Source organism: Plutella xylostella, chromosome 14 (assembly GCF_932276165.1).
Source record: "Plutella xylostella chromosome 14, ilPluXylo3.1, whole genome shotgun sequence".
In the NCBI taxonomy this organism is placed as follows: Eukaryota; Metazoa; Arthropoda; class Insecta; order Lepidoptera; family Plutellidae; genus Plutella; species Plutella xylostella.
This window is the reverse complement of record NC_063994.1, coordinates 2,370,372-2,398,014: the sequence shown is the minus strand read 5'-3', so window position 1 is coordinate 2,398,014 and position 27,643 is coordinate 2,370,372. Positions and strand designations below refer to the sequence as shown.

The 27,643-nt window shown below is 37.7% G+C and overlaps 1 protein-coding gene across 1 annotated transcript; it reads right to left on the bottom strand.

The window, feature by feature from the left end:
* Positions 1 to 690: 690 nt before the first annotated feature.
* On the bottom strand, positions 691 to 26,778 carry LOC105383781. Its single transcript, XM_011553883.3, has 2 exons — positions 26,590 to 26,778; positions 691 to 1,498 (listed from the first exon to the last, which is right to left on the bottom strand). Exon 2 carries the CDS (start codon positions 1,474 to 1,476, stop codon positions 1,054 to 1,056), a length of 423 nt encoding a protein of 140 aa, XP_011552185.3. The 5' UTR covers positions 1,477 to 1,498; positions 26,590 to 26,778; the 3' UTR covers positions 691 to 1,053.
* Positions 26,779 to 27,643: the final 865 nt, after the last annotated feature.

Genomic DNA, 27,643 nt, shown 5'->3' with positions numbered 1-27,643 from the left:
ATTGGGGCCATTTGGTGTCGGCATTTTGCAAGTGGAACTTTTTCACTGTTCGTGAGTCGTGAGTGTATCCTAACTAATCCTAACTAATATTATAAATGTGAAAGTAACAGTGTCTGTCTGTCTGTCTTTCTGTCTGTCTGTCTGTCTGTCTGTTACTCTTTCACGCCAAAACTACTGAACGGATTTGAATGAAATTTGGTATACATATGGTATAGACCCTGGGAAAGAACATAGGCTACTTTTTATCCCGGAATTCCCACGGGAAAACTTTTTAAGGCGAAGCGAAGCTCGCGGGAACAGCTAGTTTATTATAAAGTAGTAAAAATTGGGGCCATTTGGTTTCGGCATTTTGCAAACGGAACTTTTTTATTGTTCGTGAGTCGTGAGTGTATTATTTATAAAAAGTAGATTACAATACTATAAGTACTTACGCACATTTACGTTGGAAATCTAGTATACCGTCTAATTAAATAAATTTTTTTTTAATTTCTCTCAATGAATTGCGACAATACTTATAACATTTGATTGTGATGTAGGTAAGTAAGTACTTTTTATATTTAATAATTTACTTATAAAATGTGATGTTTGTAGTGGAGTACAGTATATTTTATTACTTAAAATTATCATTAATAAGTATATATTTTTCAAATCAATAGTAAATTAAAACAGTCTTTAGAATAAAAAATTAAATACATCATTGCCATAAAAAGTAAATGTGTTTATTTAAATTATTATTACTAAAAATACAAAAAATATGTACAAATGAATAATACCTACTTACTCTGGCACTTTATAAGCGTTTTATACCTTGGCTAGTAACAATAGCCCATGTACCTACAATATACATATGTATTATCGAACGCTGAATTTGGTATTTTATTCAGCCTCTAACTTTATCATGTAATTTAGGCAAGGTATGTCAAAATTGGATTCAAATAAATAAGTATACTTAATAATTTGGTTTTCATCAATGATAAAAAAACATATTGTGTTTACATGATTAATTGATTGATCGTCAAAATAATTCATAGCCATTGCACACATTTCCCGGACCTAATCAAAGCTTATCCTTCTCTTGACCTTATCCGAACAGCTTTTTTCTTCATCCTTCCTTCTCTTTCTCAGCTTCAACATTGCATCCTCATCTTCTTTCACCGCCTTCGGTGTAACCTCGTTCAAATCCTTCATGGTTTTCATATCAACTTCTTCATCTTTATCCTTAGTTTCTTCAGGTACATCTTCATTCACTCTCCCTATCCAGCAGTATCTATCATCTTCACCACCTTTGCTCCACCGTATAGGTCCATCTTCTATTAATGGTCTTTCGTTTATCGGGTCAAAGTTCCACTTCTCCATCAGCTGTTTCTGGGTGTCAAATATCATTTCCCTGATCATGTTGACGGTATTGTCGTCTGCACCTTCTTCTGCTGCGTCGAACAGACGTCGGCGGGCGCGAGGGTTGCGGGGCCGGTCCATGGCTGGGGGGTGATGAGGGAATCTGTGGGCAAAGGAAACCAGTGGTTAGAGAAATCATTGGCTTTTGTGCATTGTTTTTTTGGGTCATAGTCTTAGGTAATGTTTCTCCGAGTGTTCTATCTATAGCTATTGCGAGCTATGTTTTGTCAAACTTTGCTTAGGCATAAAAAGTTATGCGACTTTTAGTGTTGAATATGTCGGGGTTTTGGTTAGGTTATTCTGTTTAGGCTGAACCTAAAATATCGGGGTTTGCTTTATAACCACTGAGGTGTCTGGAATGCAATAGATGTATATCCATCTCACAACTGTTGAAGGGTACCGGAATAAGCGATCTGTCATCGCATGTATTAACCTCGAGTGCTCCTCCGCTTGTTGAATGTTTACACTGAGAGAATTCCCGGCTATTGTCCGTCGTCAGTGGCTCGATATTCGCTCTGTTTATAGCCAACTTTGTAAACATCGCACTTATTGCGGGCCACGAAATCAGCGGGAGGTATTCCACGAACTTATTGCATACATACATATGCACTCACGACCGTAATCCCCGAAGGGGTAGTCAGAGGTGGCTCACAAAGCGAGCCACCCATTTTTCACAGCACATTTGTACTCACGTGATAGGTTGCTATATATTTAAATAGATAAATGCTAACTTACGCAAAGGAACTTTAAGCCAATGTCGGATTGAAATCTAACGCTGCCTTTTTTTTACAGTATACGGACAGAAAGAGACAGACATAATATTTAATGCCGCCAAAGGTTTAAAGTGCCTTTCTGAAACTCGACAATAGCAACATTAGAATTTTCTGTGGTTTTTAAATTTTTGGACTTAGACTGTTGATGACAACGGTTATAGGTACCTAAGTACCTCTAAATTCATCATGCATTCTTTTATTAGATATACCTATACCTACTCTCTCTCTCTCTCTCTCAGCCTTCCGTAGTCCACTGTTGGACATAGGCCTCTCCTAACGATCGCCACCCCAAACGGTCACCCGCCATCTGCATCCAGCGGCTTCCCGCTACCTTCCGCAGATCATCAGACCAACGGGTTGGGGGGCGACCGACACGCCGTTTGCCGACACGGGGTCTCCACTCCAGAACCTTTCTACTCCAGCGGTCGTCGGCTCTGCGGGCTACGTGGCCAGCCCATTGCCACTTCAGCGTGCTAATCCTTTTGGCTATGTCGGTAACTTTAGTTCTCCTGCGGATTTCTTCATTACGAATCCTATCTCGCAGGGACACGCCTAACATAGCCCTTTCCATAGCACGCTGAGCAACTCTGAGCTTGTGGATAAGCCCTTTGGTGAAGCACCACGTCTCGGCTCCGTAAGTCATCACTGGCAACACGCACTGATTGAAAACTTTTGTTTTCAGACACTGAGGTATGTTTTCAGTGAAGATGTGTCGTAATTTCCCGAACGCTGCCCATCCGAGTTGGATTCTACGAGCTACCTCTTTATCGAAGTTGGATTTTCCTAATCGGATCACTTGTCCTAGGTAGGGATACTGATCAACAACTTCGATGGTGACACCTCCTACAGTTACGGGCGATGATGAAACATGTTCGTTCGACATGACCTTTGTCTTGTCCATGTTCATTTTCAGCCCAACTTGTTTAGAGGCATCATTGAGGTCTGTGAGCATTTCGCCTAACTCCTCCAGCGTTTCCGCCATAATAACTATGTCATCAGCAAATCGTAGATGAGAGATATATTCGCCATTGACGTTAATGCCCAGTCTTTTCCACTCTACAAGCTTAAAAACATCTTCCAGTGCACAGGTGAACAGTTTCGGAGAAATAACATCTCCCTGTCTCACGCCCCTTTGCAACTGGATCGGTTTTGTGCTATGTTCGTGTAATCGAACTGACATTGTGGCAGCATTGTACATACATCTCAATACCTACTAGTCATAAACAATCCGCCAATTCCACAGCTCCAGCTGGTTTAACCTGACGTCAGTGGTAACGATAGGTCAGTCGGGTGTGTTTAGCAAACATGCGCCTGAGTGACGAGTAATGTGTGCATTTATGACATTTACCGTACCGAGAGCTAAATTAATAGGTAACAGACTAATTTAATTATGTGGGTACGTAACGTAATCAACTTGATACGGCTTGTTAATTCAAAATTGTTGTCAACTTGTGATCGCTCTGGCCGTATCATGAATAATTTTGGTACTTGGCGAGTTGTCGATTAAACATCGACTTAGGTAAATGCCACGCAATCTCTTTTGAATTGTAAAGTTTATTGGATACTAATTCTACAAAACCCACTCTTTAATAATACTATGATGTTAAAACGGTAAGTATGGGGAATATTTCATAAATATTTTACCATTAAAACAAAACCAAACCTAAGTATAAACCACCTACCCAATTTCACGCAAATTTGTATGCTTTGCATATGAATAGATTTCTGTTTGTTTGTGGTTGGTCATTGTGCTATATTTACCAAATAGTTGAATGCACTAATGTTTGCAGGGTCACCTACATTCGCCCGAAGCTACGTAGTTAATTAGTAGGTAACTAGGTATTATGTATAATATATTTATGTACATATCTACCTACTGATACGGCTTATACCCTGATTACAACTACCGACCAGAATAGCGAAACAGTATCCTCAGACGATCCTCGACCAATGAAGGGCTAGCAATTGACTCTGCCGAGGATACTGTCTCGTCTCTCTACTCGGTAGGTGTAACAAGGGTATTACAGCCTGGCAAATAAGAGTATAAATCGGATATGGAAACTGACTATAATTGTTTCAGCCAGTGTGTAATTGATTTATTACCTTTTATTTAGTAAGTACAAATCTATTAAATATTAATTATCAATCGGTATTTCATTTCTAATCTTGTCTGGAATTTCAATTAGGTATTTATTTATTTTATTGGTAAAGAAAACATACAGTGTTTTTTAATATTACTTAAAAATAAAATTAAATTGTTCAACACACACCAGTGAAGTGGAAACAACTGAATGACTTGCGCCATCCTTTGTATGGTCATGCTCCAGTGCAGCAGCGCCTTAAATCACGCAGAAGCTTTGTCAACACTGAACCGCTGACTAACGAGACAGCGCAGGAGTTCAAGTTGAGCCGCTGGAGAGCCGATACTTCCCACTTGCGTCGGTTTGTCCAGTCAGCCGAGGAGCTGCCTGCTGGAGGGGGTGAAGAGTGGTCTGTATGGAAACCACTAAAACGCCTCCGGGCTGGCGTTGCCCGGACGAAGGACAATTTAAGGCGATGGGATATGCTCCCAGCCAATGCCAGCACTTTATGCAGTTGCGGAAGCCTCCAGACTACGTCACATCTTTTAGAGTGTCCTAATGCCCCGGAGTGCAGTCAAGGAGACCTGATGAAGGCCAATGATCTCGCAATAAGAGTAGCAAAACACTGGAGGAAGTTAGCTTAGTGCATTCACACGATCGAAGAAGAAGTGAAGTTTTCACAAAAAGTAAATACCTACATACAGTATATTTAACTATATTATATCATTCTTAGTATTCTGACCACGTTGTCAACATAACTTCACTGACCATGTTACTAATTAATTCGACCGTATCTTACACAATCGGTATTGTCCCGTCTTCCTGTGACAGACCGACAGACAAACTGTTCTTCATGGGTGGCTAGTGTAAAACAATACGCAGGATGGCGTATTATACAGAGTGTCCCATCCGAGAGACAATACGGGTTTTGTGTGCCTATTGTTGTTTTTTCAGCTATGCAGGATTAGATTAACAGGGTATTATGTGACAAAAATGTAGTATGATAAATTTAATTACTTTTGAAAACCACCTACAGAGCCGCGAGCACAGGATTCGAAACCTCCGTTTACGTTCTGTATCGTCAAATGTCACTGTCAAAATGTAGGGCAAATTTGTTAGTTCCAAAAGTGACATTTGTTTTTTCCATATGTTTGTGTAGATTCGAAAATAGTATCGAATCCTGTGCTCGCGGCTCTGATTTTGCAGTTTGTTTGTTGCATGGTTATTGGTTATTCACAGTTGTACAAAGCTCAGCTGATGGTAATCACAAATTAATATACACGAGACAGAGCTTAGGAAAAGCCAAACTGTAGCGCTCACCACATTAATTGCGTGAGAATTCTCCTTCGTTAGTCTAATTAGAGAGGGACACTTCTGACGCCGACTGCCCTAAAAAATGCACCTCTGCCTACCCCCTAAGGGACAAGAGTGCAAAACGTGTATGAATACTTTGTTATAAATTACAAGCTTCTACTTCGTGTCTGTAACTTTGTGTGAAACGAATGGCTAGGCAGTTCGTGCAGTCCTATCTTAGATTAACAATATAAAAACAAGATGGCGCATACAAAAATAAAGCAAAATACTGGCCGCATTTTGTTTACTGTTTAACCGTTTTATGTTATGTTATACCTAATGACAAACAGTGTAATTAATAAGGTCACAAATCTTCTAAAGAACTTAATCAAAATAAGAGCTCAGACCCCTTAGCATGAATTTTCATCGTGAACGTGAAGTAGCATTCATCGAGTAATTTTGTATGAAAATATAAACAGCGCCCCTGGCGGTCCGTAGCAGAACTAAAATTTCCCTACAAAATTCATCGAGTAATTTCACGTCACGATGAAAATTCATGCTAAGGGGTCAGGTGGTAAAATCTCTCTCATCTGGTGTTATTTGTCGAGACATTTCTTTAGCACTGACACTCCATCTTGTTCGTATATTGTTTATCTAAGAGTACTATCGTATTTCTTAGCGGTTTCAATGTCGGTATCTGCTGCATTATTACTAGATCGTGGGGGTAAAGTTACTAGACTTCCGCGTAGCAGCCTTAGGTCTTAGCTTTAGCTAAAGCTGCTGTTGTCTAAGTTATTTTATTGCAAGGCAGTTTTTCACAAGATTAGGCAATTCTAATAAAAGATACTTATCATTGCAATTTAGATAGGTATATAAGAGTTACACAACTTATTTCATAAATATGAAAATTAAGTACTTATATACGCATATGGATATTTGGGATGATTATCACTAGAAACACTTGGATCATAAAATACTGTAAGTTACGTAGCGTGTAAAATACGCCTATATAAATCGAATACCTACATACAAAAATTCAACACAGTCACAGATTGAATCAGTTCACAGAGCAATATTAGAGTGCCTAGTCAGTTCTAGGTCTGTGATCTAGTAGGGGAGATCCCCGTCCCTCATCCGTCGGATCTTCGCCTGATCGAGTGGAACTACTCCTTCCGGTTATAACAGCCTGGTACCTCAAACGATTTTTAGGGTTCCGTAGCCAAAATGGCAAAAACGGAACCCTTATAGTTTCGTCATGTCCGTCTGTCCGTCTGTCCGTCTGTCCGTCTGTCACAGCCGATTTACTCGGAAACTATAAGTACTACAGTGATGAAATTTGATGGGAATATGTGTTGTATGAACCGCTACAAAAATATGACACTAAATAGTAAAAAAAAGAATTGGGGGTGGGGCCCCCCATACATGTAACTGAGGGATGAAATTTTTTTTTTCGATGTACATACCCGTGTGGGGTATCAATGGAAAGGTCTTTTAAAATGATATAAAGTTTTCTAAAAAACATTTTTCTTAAAGTGAACGGTTTTTGAGATATCAGCTCTCAAAGTCGTAAAAAGTATGTCCCCCCCCCTCTATTTTTATAACTACGGGGTATAAAATTCTAAAAAAAATAGAGGTGATGCATGCTAATTAACTCTTTCAACGATTTTTAGTTTGATCAAAGTATCTCTTATAGTTTTTGAGATAGGTTGATTTAACTGTAATTTTGGTTAAGTTATTGTTATATTTGCTGCTACGGAACCCTTTGTGCGCGAGCCCGACTCGCACTTGGCCGGTTTTTAATATTTGGATTTTTATGCTTAGTTGTCAGATATCCCAAACGTTTGACAACCACTTCCTTAAACTTTTTACATTGAACATTTTCATTTTAAACATCTGTTAAAGAGCTCATCAACTAATGAAGTGTCTCCTTTGAAATTAATTATGTTCATTATTTGGTTCACATTCACACGAAAACATGTATTTGTTTGTGCATTTCCTTACTCATGCACACTGCCTGACAAATGCAATTATATGGCATGTAGCCTAAATAAAACAATGTACAATGCATGTTGTAAATCTGATTGTATCAATTTCTTTGATACTAATTTGTACGTTGACAATTTTAAGTTGACTTGGGACAGTTTATTTTTGTCCTCAAATGAGAAACGACGTCTAGCTACAGAAGTAGCTCATCTTATTAACTCAGTTATAAGCATTATAACGAAGAAAACTTGTGTCCCTATTGACACCGTCAGTAGTAATACTGATAATAGTAATAGTACAGTAGATTTAAATTAGATTCTCAGACAACGGGAGAGCATCATAGCGTTGATATAAAGATTGATTCAGTTCACTGCTCTCTCGGCTCAAAACTATTAAAGGACAAGACATTTAAGAATGAATTTAAAGTGGTACATCAGAATATTCAGAGTCTTTCTTCTAAATTGTTAGAAATAGAACTATTTTCGGAAAAATTTAACATTGATTGTTTATGTATCACAGAACATTGGTTAGACGAGAATAAAATGATGTTCCAATTGAAAAATTACAAACTTATAAGCTGTTTTAACAGAAAGAGCAACGAGCATGGTGGGTCACTTATATTTCTTAAAGAAAATTGTAAATGTAAAGAACGAAAGGACATAGTAGCTCTTTCTGTTAAACACCATGTAGAAATTTCATGTGCAGAGCTAAACAAGTATATAATAGTATGTACCTACAGGCCACCTACTGGTGATTTCATTACCTTTGAGACTGTCATGGAGGATGTTCTAAGGTTAGCTTCCAATAGTAAAAAGGAAGTAATAGTGTGTGGTGACTTTAATGTTGACCTATTAGGTGACTCTCCTAGTAGGTCGAAATTACTGTTACTTTTTAAATCATTTAATCTTTTTAATGTCTTTCTGGAACCAACTAGGATTACATCCACGTCGGCCACTTGTCTAGATAACATATTCTGTAACTGTGAGTTTAAAGACAGTAGTGTGATAAATTGTCTGAGGTCAGACCACAGTGGGCAGACCATTACCTTAGTAAACACTGACAAGACAAATAAAACTAAGGTGAGATGCAGACCGATTACTACAAAGAAAATTGACAATTACTTGAAGAAACTAGACGAAAAACTTCCGAAGGTTAAAGTAGATTGCAATTCTAATGAGATGTATACTAACTTATTTAAGATAATAGCTGATGAGTTTGAGAGTAATTTTGAAACGAAGGAAGTTTTGATAGACAATAAAATTAAATTTTGTGACTGGGCTACAGATGGTATTCGCAAAAGCAGGGCGACATTATATGATCTGTATGAGATGAAAACATTCATACTCCGCCCTGACTTTCAATCTTATGTGAAGAAATATAGCAAAATGTACAAATGTGTCTGTCACTGTGCGAAGACAATTTTTATTAATAACAAGATTAAAGACTCGGCTAACAAATCTAAGGCCATTTGGAATATTATTAATAACGAAACGGGGAAGAATCGAACACGCGAGACTAATTTATCTTTAAAGGTAGGTAATGACATAATAACATCAAATGACGAGGTGGCGAGAGTCTTTGAAGAGTTTTTTACGAACATTCCTTTAGAGACTACTTGCAACCTAGATTCTTCAGCTACATTAGCTGAAACCCTGATGAAGGTGAACGCACCTTCAACCGATAAGGAATTTAAATTCAGATATATAAATACATTAACTATTATAAAAACATTTAAGTCCTTAAATATGAAGAAAACTGAAGACTTGTGGGGAATGTCAGTTAAATTTGTTCTTTCTATTATTAATAAAATCGCCCCAATTTTGGCTAACATTTTTAATAAATGTATCGCTGAAGGTGTGTTCCCAGATCTTATGAAATTGAGTAAAATTATACCTCTGTTCAAGAGTGGGGATATGGAGGACCCTGCAAATTTCAGGCCTGTCTCGGTTCTTCCAGTTTTGAGTAAAATATTTGAGAGGATCATACTCAGTCAGATGCTTTTGCATTTCAATGAAGCTCGATTGTTTCATAGCCAGCAGTATGGTTTTACAAAAGGCAAATCAACAACCGATGCCGGTACTGCGTTAATTAAGCACATATTTGACGCCTGGGAAGACCATCACGATGCTATTGGAGTCTTCTGTGATCTGTCGAAGGCGTTTGATTGTGTAGACCATCAGACTTTAATTTCGAAACTGAGATACTATGGAATAGGAGGAAAGGCTTTAGATTTGATAGCTTCATATTTAGACAAGAGGCAACAAAGGGTCGATATTAATAATACTAAATCACAGGGGGCTCATGTAAAGATAGGCGTCCCTCAAGGATCTATTCTAGGACCATTTTTATTCCTCATTTATATTAATGACTTGCCTTTTATGGTTGAAAAATTGACTAATATAGTTTTATTTGCTGACGATACTTCTTTGCTTTTTAAAGTTAAAAGAAGTGAAAATATTTTTTATGAAATTAATTCTATTTTATCTGACATACACGATTGGTTTACCGTAAATAATCTTTTATTGAATTCTAAGAAAACGAAATGTATTAAATTTACACTGCCGAATGTTAGACAATGCGATACTAACATTATTCTAGATGGGAATAAATTGGACCTAGTTGATGATACTGTCTTTCTTGGTATGACTATAGATTCAAAGTTACAGTGGGGACCTCACATTGCCAAATTGGCTGGAAGGTTGAGCTCGGCAGCTTTTGCTGTACGGAAAATTAGACAACTGACCGACGTTGAAACCGCCAGATTAGTTTACTTTAGTTATTTCCACAGCTTATTGTCTTATGGCATTTTGCTTTGGGGTAGAGCCGCTGATATTGAGACTATATTTGTATTACAGAAAAGAGCCATCCGCTCTATATACAAACTTGGTTCCAGGGATTCATTGAGAGAACTATTTAAAGAAATTAACATCCTTACAGTTCCATGTCAGTTCATTTTTTCCAATTTAATGTATGTACGAAAGAATATTTCAACTTTTGATACAATTGGCAGTAATCATGACATTAATACTAGGAACAAGCATAAGCTGGCTTTTCCAGCGATGCGTCTGGCTAAAGTTAATAAATCGTTTTTAGGGTACTGTATTAGATTTTATAATAAGCTTCCAGCAGAAGTTGCTCAAATGCCAGAGAATAAGTTTAAGTGTTACATTAAAGAGAAACTCAGTAAAAAAGCTTATTATAAAATTGATGATTACTTAGAGGACGTTAATGCATGGCTGTGATAAGTAATTAGCTCTGCTCATATTATTATAATAATTATTATTAAGCTTATATGTATTGTATACCAACTAGTTTTAAGTCTTTTTTTGAAAAGATGGCTCAGGAGTTTCTTGCCTCCGTTCTTCTCCTTAGACAGAAAGAGCCCCCCCTTATCCGAACGGAGAGTAATTTGTAAAAATTGACGTTCATCAGAAAATTTTATATTTGTACGATGAATAAAAAATTTTGACTTTGACTTTGACTTTGACGAGGATAGATCTCGACCGCGGCTTCCGCCAGGGTCTAGTCAAGACGCCACATCATGGGAATCGGGTGTTTTGTTACGTGGCCATTTTTCTTCTTCACCGTTTAGTTGGGGGAGTTTATTTCAAATAGGGAACTTTTTTCTAATGCATGATTGAGTTACTGAAGGAAGCTTAGCAAGTGTTGGCATGGATATTCTATAATATATGTATAATGTATATGTATAATGTATATGTATACATATAAATATACTGACAGTATAAAATGTATGTTTTCAGTTTTGCACAGTGTATTCAGGAATGTCGAGGGATCGAAAATCCAGGGTCAAAAACTGAGAGATATTCTTATTTTTATCAACAAAGATACTCCATATTAAACAGAACAGAAATAATTACATTCGTAACATTAACAACAATTAAAGTTAAAGTTTTTCAAAACACTCCGATGTGATGCTGTCGAAAATCAATCTGTCTTGCGGTTTAATTAACAGACCGCAGTGGTGATAATTCCAACCAGATATTTCGTTACACATGCCCTTATTGTAACGGTTTAGTAACCGTATTAATTGGATTTAAAACCCGCCTGTCATCTTTGCTTGAATCTACTGCTGCATCAACTATAGCTGTTAAAAGTATAACTTTGGGCCCAGAAAGTTGTACGGCATTTTTTCCAAAACCAACATTGTTGTACTCGGTGCATTCAACATTCAATTACTAGATCGTTTTATATGTAAATTAGTTGGTAGTTCTCGTGTGTATTGAAGAGGGACGACAGACGGACAGACAGGCATGCGGGTGTCCAATTCTCGACTCCGATAAACTTCGATTAAGTAATAGCCCTAAATTGGAGACCAATTTATTTGTTAACGGAAGATGGATCTCGGAAGCTTTTGATGCAACTTCATCGTGCGTGTTATCTTTTGTTTTGTTGGTTTTACCCAACTTATGACTCATTTACTCGTCATCATTATTTTGATGGTCTGTCTATACATTGTAAGAATACGTTTGGAAACTTCATCTACCTACTTACATCTTGAACATACGGTTTAAAAAACCTTTTACTTAACAGTTCTCGTTAATCTATTTCCAACAATGTCATGGAGAATACCCGTAAATCATTTTATAATGTCCTGATGTGCTAACCAAGAATAGTAAGTAAAGTAAGTAGTTCTGAGTAAACGCAGTGAGCTAGCAAAATGGAGACCTAAAAGTAAGGTTTCATGGAAAAGGAACGGGCATCGAACAGCGCACGGAAGCGATGCGTTCAGTTCGTTGCGTTCTAAATTTAAATTCGAGCAGGGACGCTGCGCAGGAGTCTCGTAATTGCACCGCGCACGCGCCCGCCGGAACAAAACGAACGTCTGCTATTGAGAAGGGACAGCCATCGTTTTAGGGAAACTGCATTATTCAAAATCACATAACTTGCAAGATTTTGACGCTTGGCATACCCGAGTCCGCGTTGTTCTATGTCGGCAGCTATTTACCGAAACCAACAGAGTTGAAAATACATTATATAAATGTGTAAGTAATAATACCTACTAATTAAGTTTAACGTGGGTAGTAGGTACCATATTCAGTAATATCCGATTTTAATGGTACATTCCAAAACATTCAATAGTGCATCACATTGCACAATAACATTCTCTTTAAATCTATATAAATCGGAGGGATGAAAGATAAAAAAATAAAAAACGAGATTCTAAATTGCAAAAACACACGATAGACTTTAACGGTTATTTACGAAGCTACTGTACCTCCTAAACACATAATCCTGCGGATACAAGCCGGTGGCTCAACGAAGTTCTTCCGTCGGAAGACTGACAAGTGCACCGCATCCGAAACCGATACTTGACAGGCGATGTCTCCATGGAGCGCCCCAGGGAGGGTTGCTAGGTCCGGTTTTTTTCCTCTCAATATGGCACTAACCACTAACTGCCTTCACTATTCTTCACGGCTAATAGTTAATTTCCAATTATATTTTGAAGGACAATCAGGCACATCCGATTACCTCCCTTAAACGTTAGTTGAAAAAATACACGCTTCAATAAATATTCAAAAGCGCAAACCAATGAAACGTGAACTAAATTAGAACCAAAACAAAGCAAGCAACGGTTTTGTAAATAAACCAATCCGCTGCAGGAGGATTTGAAAATAGAATGACGTCTTTCATTGGAGGAGATGCGCCGCGGGTGACGCGCACTCAACCGATTTGGAATGCACTTTGGTTGGTACTCTCGATTCAGATTTTATGGTTGGTTTTTAGCTTTCTCTTTTTGGGATGCATCTACGGACGAGTACTTCAAAACTGCACCGATAGCTTTTATAAAGTTTCAACTTATTACACCCGCGACACGCGAGCAATCTTTAGGTATTTTTAGGATTGGGAGTGAAATGTTATTCAAAACTGCGGCATGAACAAAATGAACCTTAACTTGTCTTACGTATTCTCAATAGAATCAATTTATCAGCAGGGCGATCACGAAAAACAGAGCTAACGTATAGAATCGAATGCGACAACTGTCAATTCTATAGGTAAAAAGTGTTCGAAAGTGCTGTCAAGTTGACACTAGTCGCACTCGCATTCGATTCTATATTTTTCGTGATCGCCCTGATACTTAAAATTTCAGACATGAAAGGTGACAGCATTAACATTATAATATACGATTAATACCTATTATAGTTAACTTTTATGTAATCATGAAAAAACAAGCTATAAGCAAGATACAAGCTATTGTTTTTGTATAAGTTCCATATTATTTACAAGAATTCACTTTCAACGATAAATATTTTCACGCGGATCATAACTTTCTCTCCTGTGGACGATATACAACCATACGGAGAGTAAGAGTTTATTAGCTTCAGTATTTAGTAGGGAGCCGGTACAGTCGAACTCGTGAATAATTTCCTTAGCTTGGTTACGTTCGTCTGAAATGAAAAGTATAATACCTAGTATACCTACCTACTAGGGCATGCAATACCGCAATACCGGTATCCGTAATACCGGGATCCCGGACAAAATTCCCGCTTTTTTCAATACCGGTATTGAAAGTTAATACCGGTATTGAAGTAATACCGGAATCGGACTTTTTTAGGCTATAAATAAAGCGATTAAGATTTAGTTAGCCTTGTGTTCGTATATAGGTACTGTGAAAGCGCACTTGTTCCCAACTGTTTAATGCAGTTTTCGGCTGATAGAAATCTACTGTTGATCATGCGTAAACAGACACCGGATGTAAAAATCATTTAATTTAAAATTTGTAAGTACTTACACTATATTTAGGTACGTTTTAGTTGGTAATAATCTGATGCGCTGATCTTTAATTCTTCTCCAATATTGCAAGCTAGCCTTTTTCGTTTATGAGTAGGTAATTTAGTGCTTTTTTCACTGGAACTTGTTAATCTGTCTAGATCCAGTGTTTGTCACGCTAAGAAAAACAAGTGGTATTCTAGGCCACATACAGCTTTCGCCGAGAGTACTTACTAAATGCTTTATCACAGGGACGAAAGTACCTCTGTCCCCCCCACGGGGTAACCGAACTGTGACGGACGAGTGCGTGCAATTACGCATTATGAGTTCCGAGACACGAGGTATGCTGTCTGTCAGTCTGTGTGACGCATCGTGAGCAGTGATTTCGGTTTTTGACCGACGACAACGATCATGGAATTATTTTATGGACGTTATTGTTTAAAATTAGGCTATTGCATGCTTACTGGGCGCGCGTAACGCTGTAAATAGTTAGACCGATATGCCGCTAATTCAGTGGGTGGCGAGCAGTTTGCCTACTCGGAACGCAGCCTAACTGTATTTAATCATTATCTGTGAATAAACCTCATCAATTTTGAGCTAGCTTTCGAACCCAACAAAACAAAACTGATTCATCAATTTTTAGCTTGAGCTGCTGGCTGCTACCAACAGTCCAATAGTAAATTAAGTTCGTGAGCTAAAACCTCTGAAGACGGTAGCGCTACGATTGTTATCAGCAATTCTAATTAGCTAAACAGTTTTGGAGATTACCATAATTTAATGAAATTCATCTCGCAGGTGAGAAAACAGAAATTCCTCCGAACAACGGAGGAAACTCGGGCCAACTGTCTTTGACCGAGAATGTGGAAATCTAGCGATTAGGGATGTACTGTTCTGTAGAGCCATATTTCCTATTAACCAGTGATTATATAAGTACCTACTACTAAAAATTTACTACATATGTGCCTCTAAGTATAGATCATTTAATATAGGTAATGTTATCTTTGTTGGCGAATCTAATAAACTAAGAATCGACTGCGAGATAGCATAAAGTTTCTATACCTAACTGGTTTTTTTAAATATTACGTGCTAACTAATCTGAACGTGGCCTGATGACAGCGTCAATTTACGGATCCATTCAAGTGCAGACTACAAAGCGTAGAGGATGTCCTCTCTATACTCTCTATACTCTATAGAAAGCCCTAACTTCAGGCTTTCCCATCCCTACCAGACCTTCAAGCCACGCAGGGCCGGCACTGAATCAAATCACAGCTACTTACCAACCCGTGAAGATGCACGATAGGTATACAACCTATTTAGTGGGCCCTTCATGCATATTGATGCAACGCACTACGCGTCCCAAGATCACAGATAACTGCTAAACCGTGTTTTGTACCGCGGTAATAATAATTAAAATACAAAACTTAATTGCTGTTCTTTTTAAGTTATGCTCGTAAATAAATATTTTCGTAGAATTTTTTTGGTGGTACAGATAGTGCAACAAGCGATAGTAATGCCTTTTTTGGTTCACTGTGATATGATAAGAGCTCGGACTTTCGGAGGTTGTAAAATGTAAATTTGTGCAGGTTATCTTGGAACTCTGTTGGTTCGGTAACGGGCAGTGTAATTACCTAATGCATCTCTTTATCTTCTACATTTCAGTATGTTTTGTTTTATGTTGATACTTATTTTAATCTTAGATAACGAATCTTACGGTACGAATATAAGGAATGTTTGATAGGAAGATTTAACTCTGAATACCCAGTTTTTTCAGTTTTAAAGACGTCATAAGTTATTGAATTCATACAATAGGTACAATGGCTTCTATTTCAGATCACCATCCAATGCCTATCCATTAAGTACACATATAAACCATCATATGTATGAGTGATAGAAGTAAGAACGGAGTGCTTATTTGCATTGTGTTTTACACTAAGTACTACATAATATATGTATAAGCGGAGATGGCAGATCTTAAAATAATGATCTATTTTCCCACCAAAGGAACCTTCAAACACCTGAGTTGTAAAATACGACTTTATACTCTGTTTGACCTAAATAAGCTAATAGGCTAGAATACTGCTCTTAGTTATGATTTCCAGTCGACAATGTAGCTATCACAGCCTTGACGATATACCTAGCTCACCTCAGGCACGTATTTATAACAAAGTAGTATAAACTTGTGGGTTAACAGCTGTTTTACTATGTTGAACCACGCTGAGCGTTGAAAATAAATGGTAATAATATATTATGTCACTAGCTTGTTACCTTGTTAGCTTGAACAAATAAGTACTTGACTAGCTGTTTTGTACACTCATTATTTATTATACTAATACAAAGGCACTGGAGCTGTTCTACTTTACAAATTGGTAAGTTTGTCGTACTTACATAAGTAAGTACTAAGAAATAGTTTATTCTTTTGGATTTATGAATATTGATAAAGCCGATTATGAATATGGATAAAACTTGTAGGATGAAATAGGTGCATTTAGCAATAAATAAACAATTTTGGATGCTGGATACCAGCTAGGTCAGCACAATAAACACGTACTTAACACTCTCTGTACATGCAGCTGACTGTACAAGCCCTACTAAGTACTAACCAAACTTGGGAACCGCAAACAGGGCGCGTCAACCGACCGTTTAGACACCTCGAGACCTCGACACTTCCTAGTTCCGTAAACTTACTAGAGGGTTACTCTATACTAACGAAAAACGAACGAACGAGAGCTATCGTGCAATCGGCACGTTGAATACAAGCAGATAGAGTCGTGGCTCGAAACTTCGTTTTTCTTCATAATAGAATGACCCCCTCTGCAGCTCTAAATGCGGGGGCACGTTTCCATGTGCAGCATTTGTGTAAACTGGTGCCTCTCTGTAACTCACGCCTGTACGCTAATCTGGGCTAGAGCTAGAGTTACTTTAGCTTAACAAGAAACAAACGACCAAGAGCCTTCGTGTAGTCAGGCCTCATAAAATACGCAAACTGACATTTTCCATTTAGAACTCAAAAACGTATCGCGACGTTTTCGAGGGTCCACAAAAAAACGTTTAGGTAGACAATACGAATTTATCGTAACTTAATATTATTAATGCGAAAGTACCTAACTGTTTCTGTCTGTTTTACTCTTTCACGCCAAAACTACAGAACGGATTTGAATGAAATTTGGTATACATATGGTCTAGACCCTGAGAAAGAACATAGGCTACTTTTTATCCCGGAATTTCCAGGGGAAAACTTTTTAAGGCAAAGCGAAGCTCGCGGGAACAGCTAGTTCGCTATAAAGTGGCGTGAGCGTCGATTCTGATATTTTGCGGGAATTATTCCAGTTTTAAATCATGGTCGTAGAACTGTGTTTGTGACATGATAATCTGGCTTTACGTTTAATACTGCGAGATGGAGTCTTGGTTCGTCCGAAACTTAGTTTTCGTAAGCTAAAGTGATCCCGGTACGTTTAGGACTGAAACCGTTAGGAAGTGGTTGTACTTCACACCCTCAGTCAAATGCGCTTTTCTGGCGATAGGTAATGGTATTTTTAACACCTTTCTAAATCGCGGTGCTTTAAAGCCGTGGTATAGGTGTATACATATACATATCGTATGTACGGTGGCCTGCGCCTAAAAGTATACAGGCGGAGTTTTTAAAATAGCGATCCCTGATGATGAAGGGACTAGTTACATCTGTTATAAATCCGGGGACTTGTTGTGTGTGATGTGTGTAGCAGTGGTGTTTATGTGGATGTGCTTGAGCAGCATGTGAGCTTGAGGCCGCTATTTTAAAAACTCCGCCTGTATCCTTTTAGGCGCAGGCCACCGTACCTAACTATAGAAACTCAATAGATATTACGTTACATACAATGATTCTATCTAACAAATCAAAACGATGACACTATCACCTACTATCGAAAGCAACACCGAATAAACTCAACATACCCCAGCATTGTAAAACAAAACCTCATTTACGGGCTATTCGATCCCATCCGTCGATTGTCCGTAGCGAGTGAACCGTGAAGAGAATCGATTCATTCGATTGAATCGATTCAAGGAGACGAGTCATCGAGGAAGTGTCTGCCTGTGATTCGATACAGGGGGGTCACTCTACAGAGTGTTGCAAAAAGGGGTGACTAAGGGGGTCATTCTGATCAAATTTTTTTCTACGAGTTTTGGAAATAAATGAAAAAAAAAAGTTCCCCGTAAGTAGTTAAAATTCACGTGACCAACACAGTTTCTATAGAAAAGTAAAATAGTTTTTCGTGAATTTTCAAAACTCTTTGAATTAAAGTTGTTCAGAATGACCCACTTAGTCACCCCCTTTTAGCTTAGTAAAGCTTCTGTTCATTTTTGCAACAACCTGTATATTACGAAAAACTAAGTTTCGGAGCACCGCTGCGCGAGCCACGACTCTATCTCGTTGTGTTAAACGTGCCGATTGTAGCACAGCTATCGTTTGTTAGTTTTTCATCAGTATAGAGTAACCCGGGAGGATGTTGTGATTGCATGTGGTCGGATAGCTTGTGATGGTCGGTTCATTGAAATATTACAAAATTTAATTTCGTTATAGTAGGGTGAGTGGTACTACATAGGTACTGCATATTATTATGACGTTCAAATTGTGAAGAATGTAAAAAAAACAAAATTTTGGCAGTTCTAAAGAGTCCCATACAATTTGCTCCCGGTACCTCCTGCAGGTTGACTGGTAGAAAATGCTTCTAGCATTAAGTCCACCTGATTGTACATATTTACTTCTGTATATTGTGCAATAAAAGTATAAATAAATACCTACAGTTTGCTAATAAGCTGAGATTTAGTTATATTAAAAAAAATATAATAGGAAATCTATTTTTGCATAAAGGCATTTCTTATCCTATAACCAAACGTAAAACCATAGTTTTTAGTCTTACAACAAAATTTAAAACTTTGTGGTCAAAGATAATCTCTACATTTTCTTAGTACCGTCGAGAAAATAACTTACAAAATGTAACGTTTCAAAAGTTTTATACTACCTATCTTTTTAAAATAAAATATACGTCTTTCTATTGATATTAAAACCAAGAATAAAAGTATTTATTTCCTTTCTTTCCCTAGGCAGAGTGGACGCACGAGTGAAGTCGGAAATTGCACCAAGATGCCGCCATCTGATGGTAACAGGGATAAATGCACTACCGTAGAGCCTACTATAAGCACTAAACACTTTTATTTTATATCATATTTCGTGCCTACAACACTCTCTCTTAATATCAGCCATAAAATAAAATAAATGAAAGAACCGGCTTGTGACAGACCGCGGTGGCGCGCGGGAAAAGCTCTTCAATTTAAGAAGAAGAACATTTTATACTTTGGCTACATTCATAATGTTAACTCCTACCCTAAAATTCTAATGCTACACGCATGCATAAAACAGATCTCCAATTCCTTAAAAACAACAATCAAAATCAATAATAATAATACCTAAATAATCAAACGCCGAGTCCGAATCAGTTCCCTTTCCATTTCCATCGTAACCCCACACCAATTAATAGCAAAATCAATATTACGTGCGCACGCGCAGCGCCGAAAGATCGATGTTTGTCTTTTGTTCGGGCCCGCCGGCACATCTGTTTGTCACCCCTGCAGCCGCGACCCCACTGTTGTGCAGTTGTGCACCCCTGACCAGACCACGCTGCGATTTAGAAAGTTCAAATATGGAATTTTGAAAATACGCATACACTACGTAGAATGTTTTCAGGATTCAGGCTACACATGAAAACATGAATACAATGATGCTGCATTTTTTTTACAAAATCCAAGTGTCACGCATTTTGATATCGGTATTCTCAAGAAGGTGTCTCCACGCGGGCGCTATTATCGCCGCTCGCCTGTGGAGATGGCCCCGTATGTCAAGAAATTACATAACTAAGAAATAGATGGTACGTACTATGTCACAGCGAGCCAACACATCCACATCCACACACCTCCGACTTCATAACACCCCAAACGTCAATTTCAAGAGGTTTGTCTAGCAGACAGACAGACTGACTGAGCCCTCCACCCTTGTGCCTGTTTTATATCGATTTCCTGTTGCTGGTCTATTTCTGTACATTTCAGTTCAGTGGGACGGGGCGGGTGTTGCGTCGTGTATAGATTCTAGCTGCAACTTCCGATAACTGTCAAACATGATTTACGTGAGGTGTACCGGTTATTTAAGTGTGTTAGGAAACTTCATAAAATCAGCTAATGTCTGATCGGATTATGGTCTCGGCCCTCGGCTCTCATTCGTGTGGGTTCGAATCCTGCCATGTATCAATGAATTGTTTAGAAATGAAATGAAACGGCACATCTAGATTCTAGATGTGTACCCTAAGTGCATTTTACCTACTCATTCAAAAACGGCGATTCGATAATGTTTAGCAAAAAGCGGGTGGCTCGCTTGCGAGTCCCCTCTGACTACCCCTTCGGGTATTACAGTCGAGGTAAGCTTGTTTGTATGCATGTAAAAAACAAACTACTGGTAGAAATATAAAATCGACTTAGTCTTGCGTGTCCTCAAACAGATCTAGGACTAGAATTATGCTAAACCTAAACAGATGCAGTTTGTCTGAGCAGCTAGCTGCTGCATTCCATTATCGCCTACAGAGACTATTTGAAAGTACAATCAGTATCGGCTAGAATAACTGCATTCACGGGGATGTCTAGATAAATTGTTGGCATTGGTGGTACCATAAGCATTGATTCTATTATCTGCATAAGGCCACGTAAAAGTTAATTTCTTGGGACCAATAAAATAACATCATCATCTTCAGTGTTTTCCTCTGGGGATAGCATCCGACGACATTTAGATATGTCGATTCCCTGAACCAAATTAAGTTGTTCACTAAATGTGGCTGGCAAGCGTCCATAACATTTTTCATGTAATTTGTATTTTTTACACGATAGTAAGGTACAGTACACACAACACAATATAACCAAAGGAACCTCTGAAGATAACAAAGGTCATCAGACCCTCCACCTTAAAGCAACAGTACACATCCAAGCAGGTTTTCTGTGTACATAACGTAATCTTATAGAAGAACAGGCTTTGGATCACATCCGTACACATCCCAACATCCGTCACCGTTAGCTAAGGAAAGCATTTGACATGTTTATAATGGTGTGGTGTTTGGCCTTTTTGGTAAAAAGATTGTTTATAGTTTGTTTATACATCTAGGTTGTCTATTACCGAATAGAAGAATGGTGAACAGCAAACTAGTATATTATTTCCCTAAATATTATAAATGGACTTTTAGGCCTATCTATATGTACAAAGTTTATGGTTATGGGAAGATAAAGGTTAGTTTAGTTTTTGAACTATGATTAGATGTTCCGCAAACAAAAGGAAATAAAAGATAGCAGGGCTGGTTTCCATTAAAATCGGGGTTACACAAGGACATAATTTAGTACCCATTTTTTTTCTATAATGATATTAACCAATTGGACCCTATTTGCAAAATTAAAATCTTATGTCACACGTCATTTATCATATGGAAAAGGTTGTATGACAACGCTAAACATCTGTTTAATTTAAGTCTAGTATTTGGGGTTGGAGCTCCTGATCTTATGAAATTTGTATAGTTGAATCATGATGTTGTAACAGAACTCACAATTGTATACTGCTTTAGGTCAATAAACCTAGATTGAATAGTAAACACGACAGGTGTTCTTATCAGATAGTTTGACAACTTCAAAGGTGCTTTTTCGTAGCAAAGCTTAAAGCTTTCATCTACACCTGCCGGTGAAAGCTCTGCCCAATGTGTGCGCACAGCTTTTCGTTAATTAATTTTATCATAATTGTAATTTATAAAGATGAAAGGGTGTGTACAGCCAACTAAACCCATTCCACCCGTAAACTCTTTCATAATACACTGGCGAGCAATGAAAAAGTTCCAGTGACATAATGGAACGGCAATGACAGTTAAGTTCAGTTGTACAAAAATACTTGATCAATTCAGTGAATCACTTTACCTTCACCTGGGACATCCAACTTCAAACTGTTGGTCCCAGGGGTGGATACTTACTACTCGCGAGTGCATATTTTGTTTTTTGGATGACATTGACTCTGTAAACCACTTCAGACTTACTAACAAACACATCTAGATTCTAGATGTGTAGATGTTTACCCTTAGTACACAGTACTCATTAAAAATGTATGTAGATACCTAATAATATGTACGCAGCAACTTATCAACACCCCATTTTCATGATATGTAAAAAAATCTGATACGATATCACTGTGCCCTTTGTTTTTCTTCATTAACATTATGTGTGTGGCAAGTAAACAGTTAACAATAGACCCTCAGCATCATAGATACTACAGGACACAATCATACACCTGTTCATATTTGTACAATATGTAGCGACATCAGACTTTATGAACATGTGCATAATTTATCATTGTTTATTGGAACAAAATCAACTTTGCTTTACTAAGGTACAAGTGAATAACAATATTATTGTGATGTTTATTTGTTTTAACATATTGTTGTAAATAGTTTTTTTTATGCAGTACCTATAGTATCTAATTGAGATTTTAAAAAACGTAAATTTTGTTTCAGAAAACTCATAAGGTCTGTTAATTTAATAAAGGTGTAGTTAATTTAATAGATTCAATCCATTGATAATATTAATGCATTATTATCTCAATGATTCATTCAATAAAATCATGTAAATTATTGCATAATACTTTTGTTTGTGTTACCGAATAACAATTGTTCTGATCTGGAAATTAAATAATTTAAACTTACCAAACAAGCAGTAGGTAGTATATTCCAATCCAATGGTTTAAGCACAAAACGGAGAATTCTCAAAATTATTGTAAAAGGAAAAGGACTAAAAATACGACTTTCTTCAGCAAAATCACTTGCTGTTGTTGTTGTAGAAATGCATTGTCAAAGTGCAGGGAGAAAAGGACAGGAGATAGTAATCGATATTCAGCGATAAGGGAAAGAGAGAGAGAGCGCTACATAACCTGCACTTTTATGAAATTCTATTTTACTACGCAAGCGCAAAGTTGGCGCGTGCGCGCTGGTATCTTTGTTGCCATGGCAACGAGTAGTATCTTTCGTTTCCTCAGAATAATAGATTGGCTGCTAGATTTTGGCTAGATTATGATTCCATGTTGTTTGCCGGCTCATGCAACAAGTAGAGTGTGGAAGTAGTAGTATACCATACCACATGATTTTTGACAAATTTCAAGTGCTCTAACTTTGTCTAACTTCTAATTGTTACGTGAAACCACTCACTGCAATCTGTTATTTTGTGACGATTGTATGATTAGGTAGGTACTTATTCAATAATGTACAGATTTTATTTACGTATTTTTTTGCCGATTGTTAAATGATAAGTATTGGGTTTATATTTTATAGTTACGAACGAACTTTCAAATAAACTTTTTTCTAGTACTTAATTAAATTCCCTGAATTCAATTGCACGACCGTGTGCTGAAACTATCCTGAATCCTAAAAATAATATACAGTCTGGTAGGTAAGTAAGTACCTACCTTACAGGCTTACAGTAACCGTTAGGTAACTAAAAAAGGTGTACCTGTAAATAGGTTAGATTAAATCTGCGCTGGCTAATGCGCTCTCAAGGCCGTGCGCACTGGAATATGCAAAACAATGCAGTCTTGCGCGCATTGCACTTGAGGTGACCTCCCTGATAACGCGATAAACTCGATAAGACACGATACCTGTGCAGGAAATCTTAGAACGTGACTTTCTAGTTTTTTTTAATTTGAAGACGTTGAAATACGTTGAGAATGAATCCTGAGTCTGTATTGTCCTATGTATAAATAATAAATTAAATAACAATTATTCCAAATTGCAGCATAAAAAACGGCCTGTTTTAAAATTGGAACGAACGATTGAAGAGCGGTCCCCCCCACCGTGAAAAAGGAATATTACAGCTGCTGAAAAAATAAATCTGTACTTGTTATGTTTATCTTGAATATGCAAAATAGAGTTTCGGAAATTTCTAATTTAGGTATACTTAACCAAATTTACAAATTCAAAATTACTTACAAGAAACGCTCGAGATTTTACTTTTTGACACTCATATTTCAATGATTTGCGTTAGTGCTGAAACTGAAGCACTAAATAACCTGCCTATCTGAACGTATAAATTAATTTATATTGTTCTAGCTATAGTTCATTCAATTTGTTCCTCTGCCTTTGTTATTCTGACATACCTTACTCAAAACAATGCAGTCATCATCGGCATTGTATATTTACATAATATTTTAATTTAAATATAACATACGTACCTATTGATTAATGGATAAGTTAATATTCAACGCCTAAGCAGAAAATACCAAGTGCATATTTGTGTAAATAAGTAACAATTCTTAAGTGTCTATTTGTATACATAATGATCATGAAAGTGATTGATGAGGAATGTCGAGGACATAGCTATAGATGTAGAGCTAAAATATCTAGTAAAGAATGCCCCCTTGAGTAACCCCCTTTTGGTAGTAAAGTAACTAATACACTCACAGGCAATGAAAAAGTTCCACTCTCAAAATGGCGACAGCAAAAGACTCCAATTTTTTCAAACATGTCATTTAAAATTTGAACAAAATATATCAGTTTTTAGTTGGTAATATCCTCATGCTCTTTTAAATGTACTTCTATGTTGCTTCCGTTTCAAAGTAATTTGGTGCTTTTTTCAGTGGAACCTTTTCATTGCGCGTGAGTGTAACCCCCTTATTCATAAAAAAGTTACTGGACAGATTAGCTATTGAACTGTTTTGTCACTCTCTGTCAAAGAAATTGTTCTCTGTCAGAGAGGGACAGAACAGTTCAATAGTTAATCCGTTCAGTAACTTTTTTATGAATAAGGGGGTAAGTATATAAAATGTGCTTTTGACTTACTATACCAATTTTTCAACATTTCTTAGTGATAGTGAGAAGTATTGAGACTCAATATTTCTCACTAATACCTATCTACTTAGCTACATATAAGCAAAGTTGCAATTTAGTCACGGTATTTATTATTTAATAATAGGTATGTGGTAGTCCAGTGATAAGAAATACATACCTAATACCTAAGTAATAAAATTGGCACAATAGGAGGCTTTCCAGGGTGGAAATTCATCACTATCAACACGTTTATTATCGATTGGAGATAAGACGGATGGCTGGATGAGGACGGCCGAGGACCGAGTGTTTTGGCACTCCTTGGCAGAGGCCTATGTCTAGCAGTGGCTGATGATGATGATTATGATGATGATGATGATAAGACGGATATTCAACATTTAATAATGTTAACTATGAACAAAATTTTGGTCGTTTCATTATTTGGTCTTTGTCTTAATACGGTTAATATCTTCATGTTAGTGCTCATTCTCTATTCATATTGTATATTGTAACTAGTTGGTTAAAATATCATCTAGATAGAATTGACAATGGTTCCGCATACATATCAATGCAGAATTATATCTCAAAGATGTCGACGAAGAGTCATCACGACCCATTACGTCCCCACTGCTGGGGCACGGGTCTCCTTCCAATGAAGGAAGGGTTTAGGCCTAGTCCACCACGCTGGCCAAGTGCGGGTTGGTGGACCCCAACACAAGCAAGCTTGTGCTGAGAGAGTTGACGGGTAAGTGGGCAACCCCTCTGTCAGATGTTTTCAAGCCGCCCGAAGGCCTCTGACTAGGCTTAACGACTGCTGCCGAAGCAGCAACCGGGACCCACGGCTTAACGTGCCGTCCGAAGCACGGAAGCGTCCAGAAAAGCACCACTTGAAATTGGTCACCCATCCAATGGCTGACCGTGTCAGTTGTTGCTTAACCTCAGCGATCAGTTACGGTCACTGAGGCCCGCTAGACTACGGACGCTTCGTCGACGAAGAGTAATTACTAATTAATTAAATTCTTATGGCAATATTATGTATCTTATACAGGCAATTTGTGCTGCTGATATGTAAGTGTGCATTTCTAATCGAAGTGATTGGGCCCATGTAATGCACATGGGATGTATTCATGTATTTGCCATGGTTGAATTTATACAGTACCATTGAACCTATGCGTAAAGTGCTCGATATCCGTAAAATAACTAGACAATGATTAATTACCTACCTAGTTCCTAGTTGTGTAGTTTAGGTATTTATGTTGTTAATTCAATTAACCTATTTGAATGAATGCAGTGCAGGCTACAAAATAATAAGATGGCCGATAACTACGCAATAATTACAAAGTCAATCAGTATTAAAACGACGTCGTTAGACAAACACAATTGATCTGGAATTAATTTATGCTGCATTGTTTATATTTATTACCAATAAAGATAGCATAAAATAAAGACAGACAAAATCCAATAAGAACTTACCAAAACAGCACTTCCGGCCGTTCACCGCAATCCACGGGAAACAAATGAAGAAAAAACCAATTAACCATAAACAGCGTTATTTTCTTTTTTTTCTAAACTCGAAATCAAAGCGGCAGATAACACTGGCAGCATGCGGCGGCCAGCGCGCGCCGTCGCAACTGACAGATGCACCGCGCATGCGCCGCGCACAGCTGATCCTACACCGCTGCACAAACTAAACTAAACCTTTTCTATCACACGTAAAAACCATTTTGATTTACACTTGGTTTGTTGACGTGCGTTCAAAGGATTGAATGTCGTGTCCCCTAGGCTGTAAGGATAGAAATAGTTGGGGATGGAATAGGTCGTTTGATGTTTTGGTTTTGGATTGCGCAGGTTCACTTTGAGCTAGAATGGTGACATTTTAGACCTGTCAAATGCTATCAATAGGTCGATAATCGATATGTGGGGCAATCCCCTCTCAGCAGTTAAGCACTAATATGCTATAACGTAATAGCTAATAATAATATCATGACCTATCAGGACCAGGCTATTATTATAAGGATGATAAATTATTGTTTATGACAACTAAAACTTTGTTTACACAGTTTCAAATTTAAATAATTATGTATGTAAGTACTATCTTCTTATACGTACATACAATATTCTTAAATACCAATACGAAGCAATACAACAATTTCATTCTTATCATCATCAGCCAATAATCATCCACTGCTTGACATAGGCCTCTCCCAAGGAGCGCCACAACACTCGGTCCTCGGCCTTCCTCATCCAACCACTACCCGCCACCCGCCTAAGGTCGTCAGTCCAGCGGGCAGGAGGGCGTCCCACGCTGCGTTCTTACCTATAAGATTCTTATAAGACCTGCCTATAAAAAAATGTAAGTATACCGTTAGTTGAATTCGGAAATAATTCAGAAATTACAGGTTATAACTGTAGGCGCCCATGCATGTTAAAAGTGGAACTACAACCACTAGGTATAGGTTTAGTCTAGAAATTTACGAAGCGTAAAATTTCGGCCCAACTTTTCATCAACTTCAAATAATTGGACGCT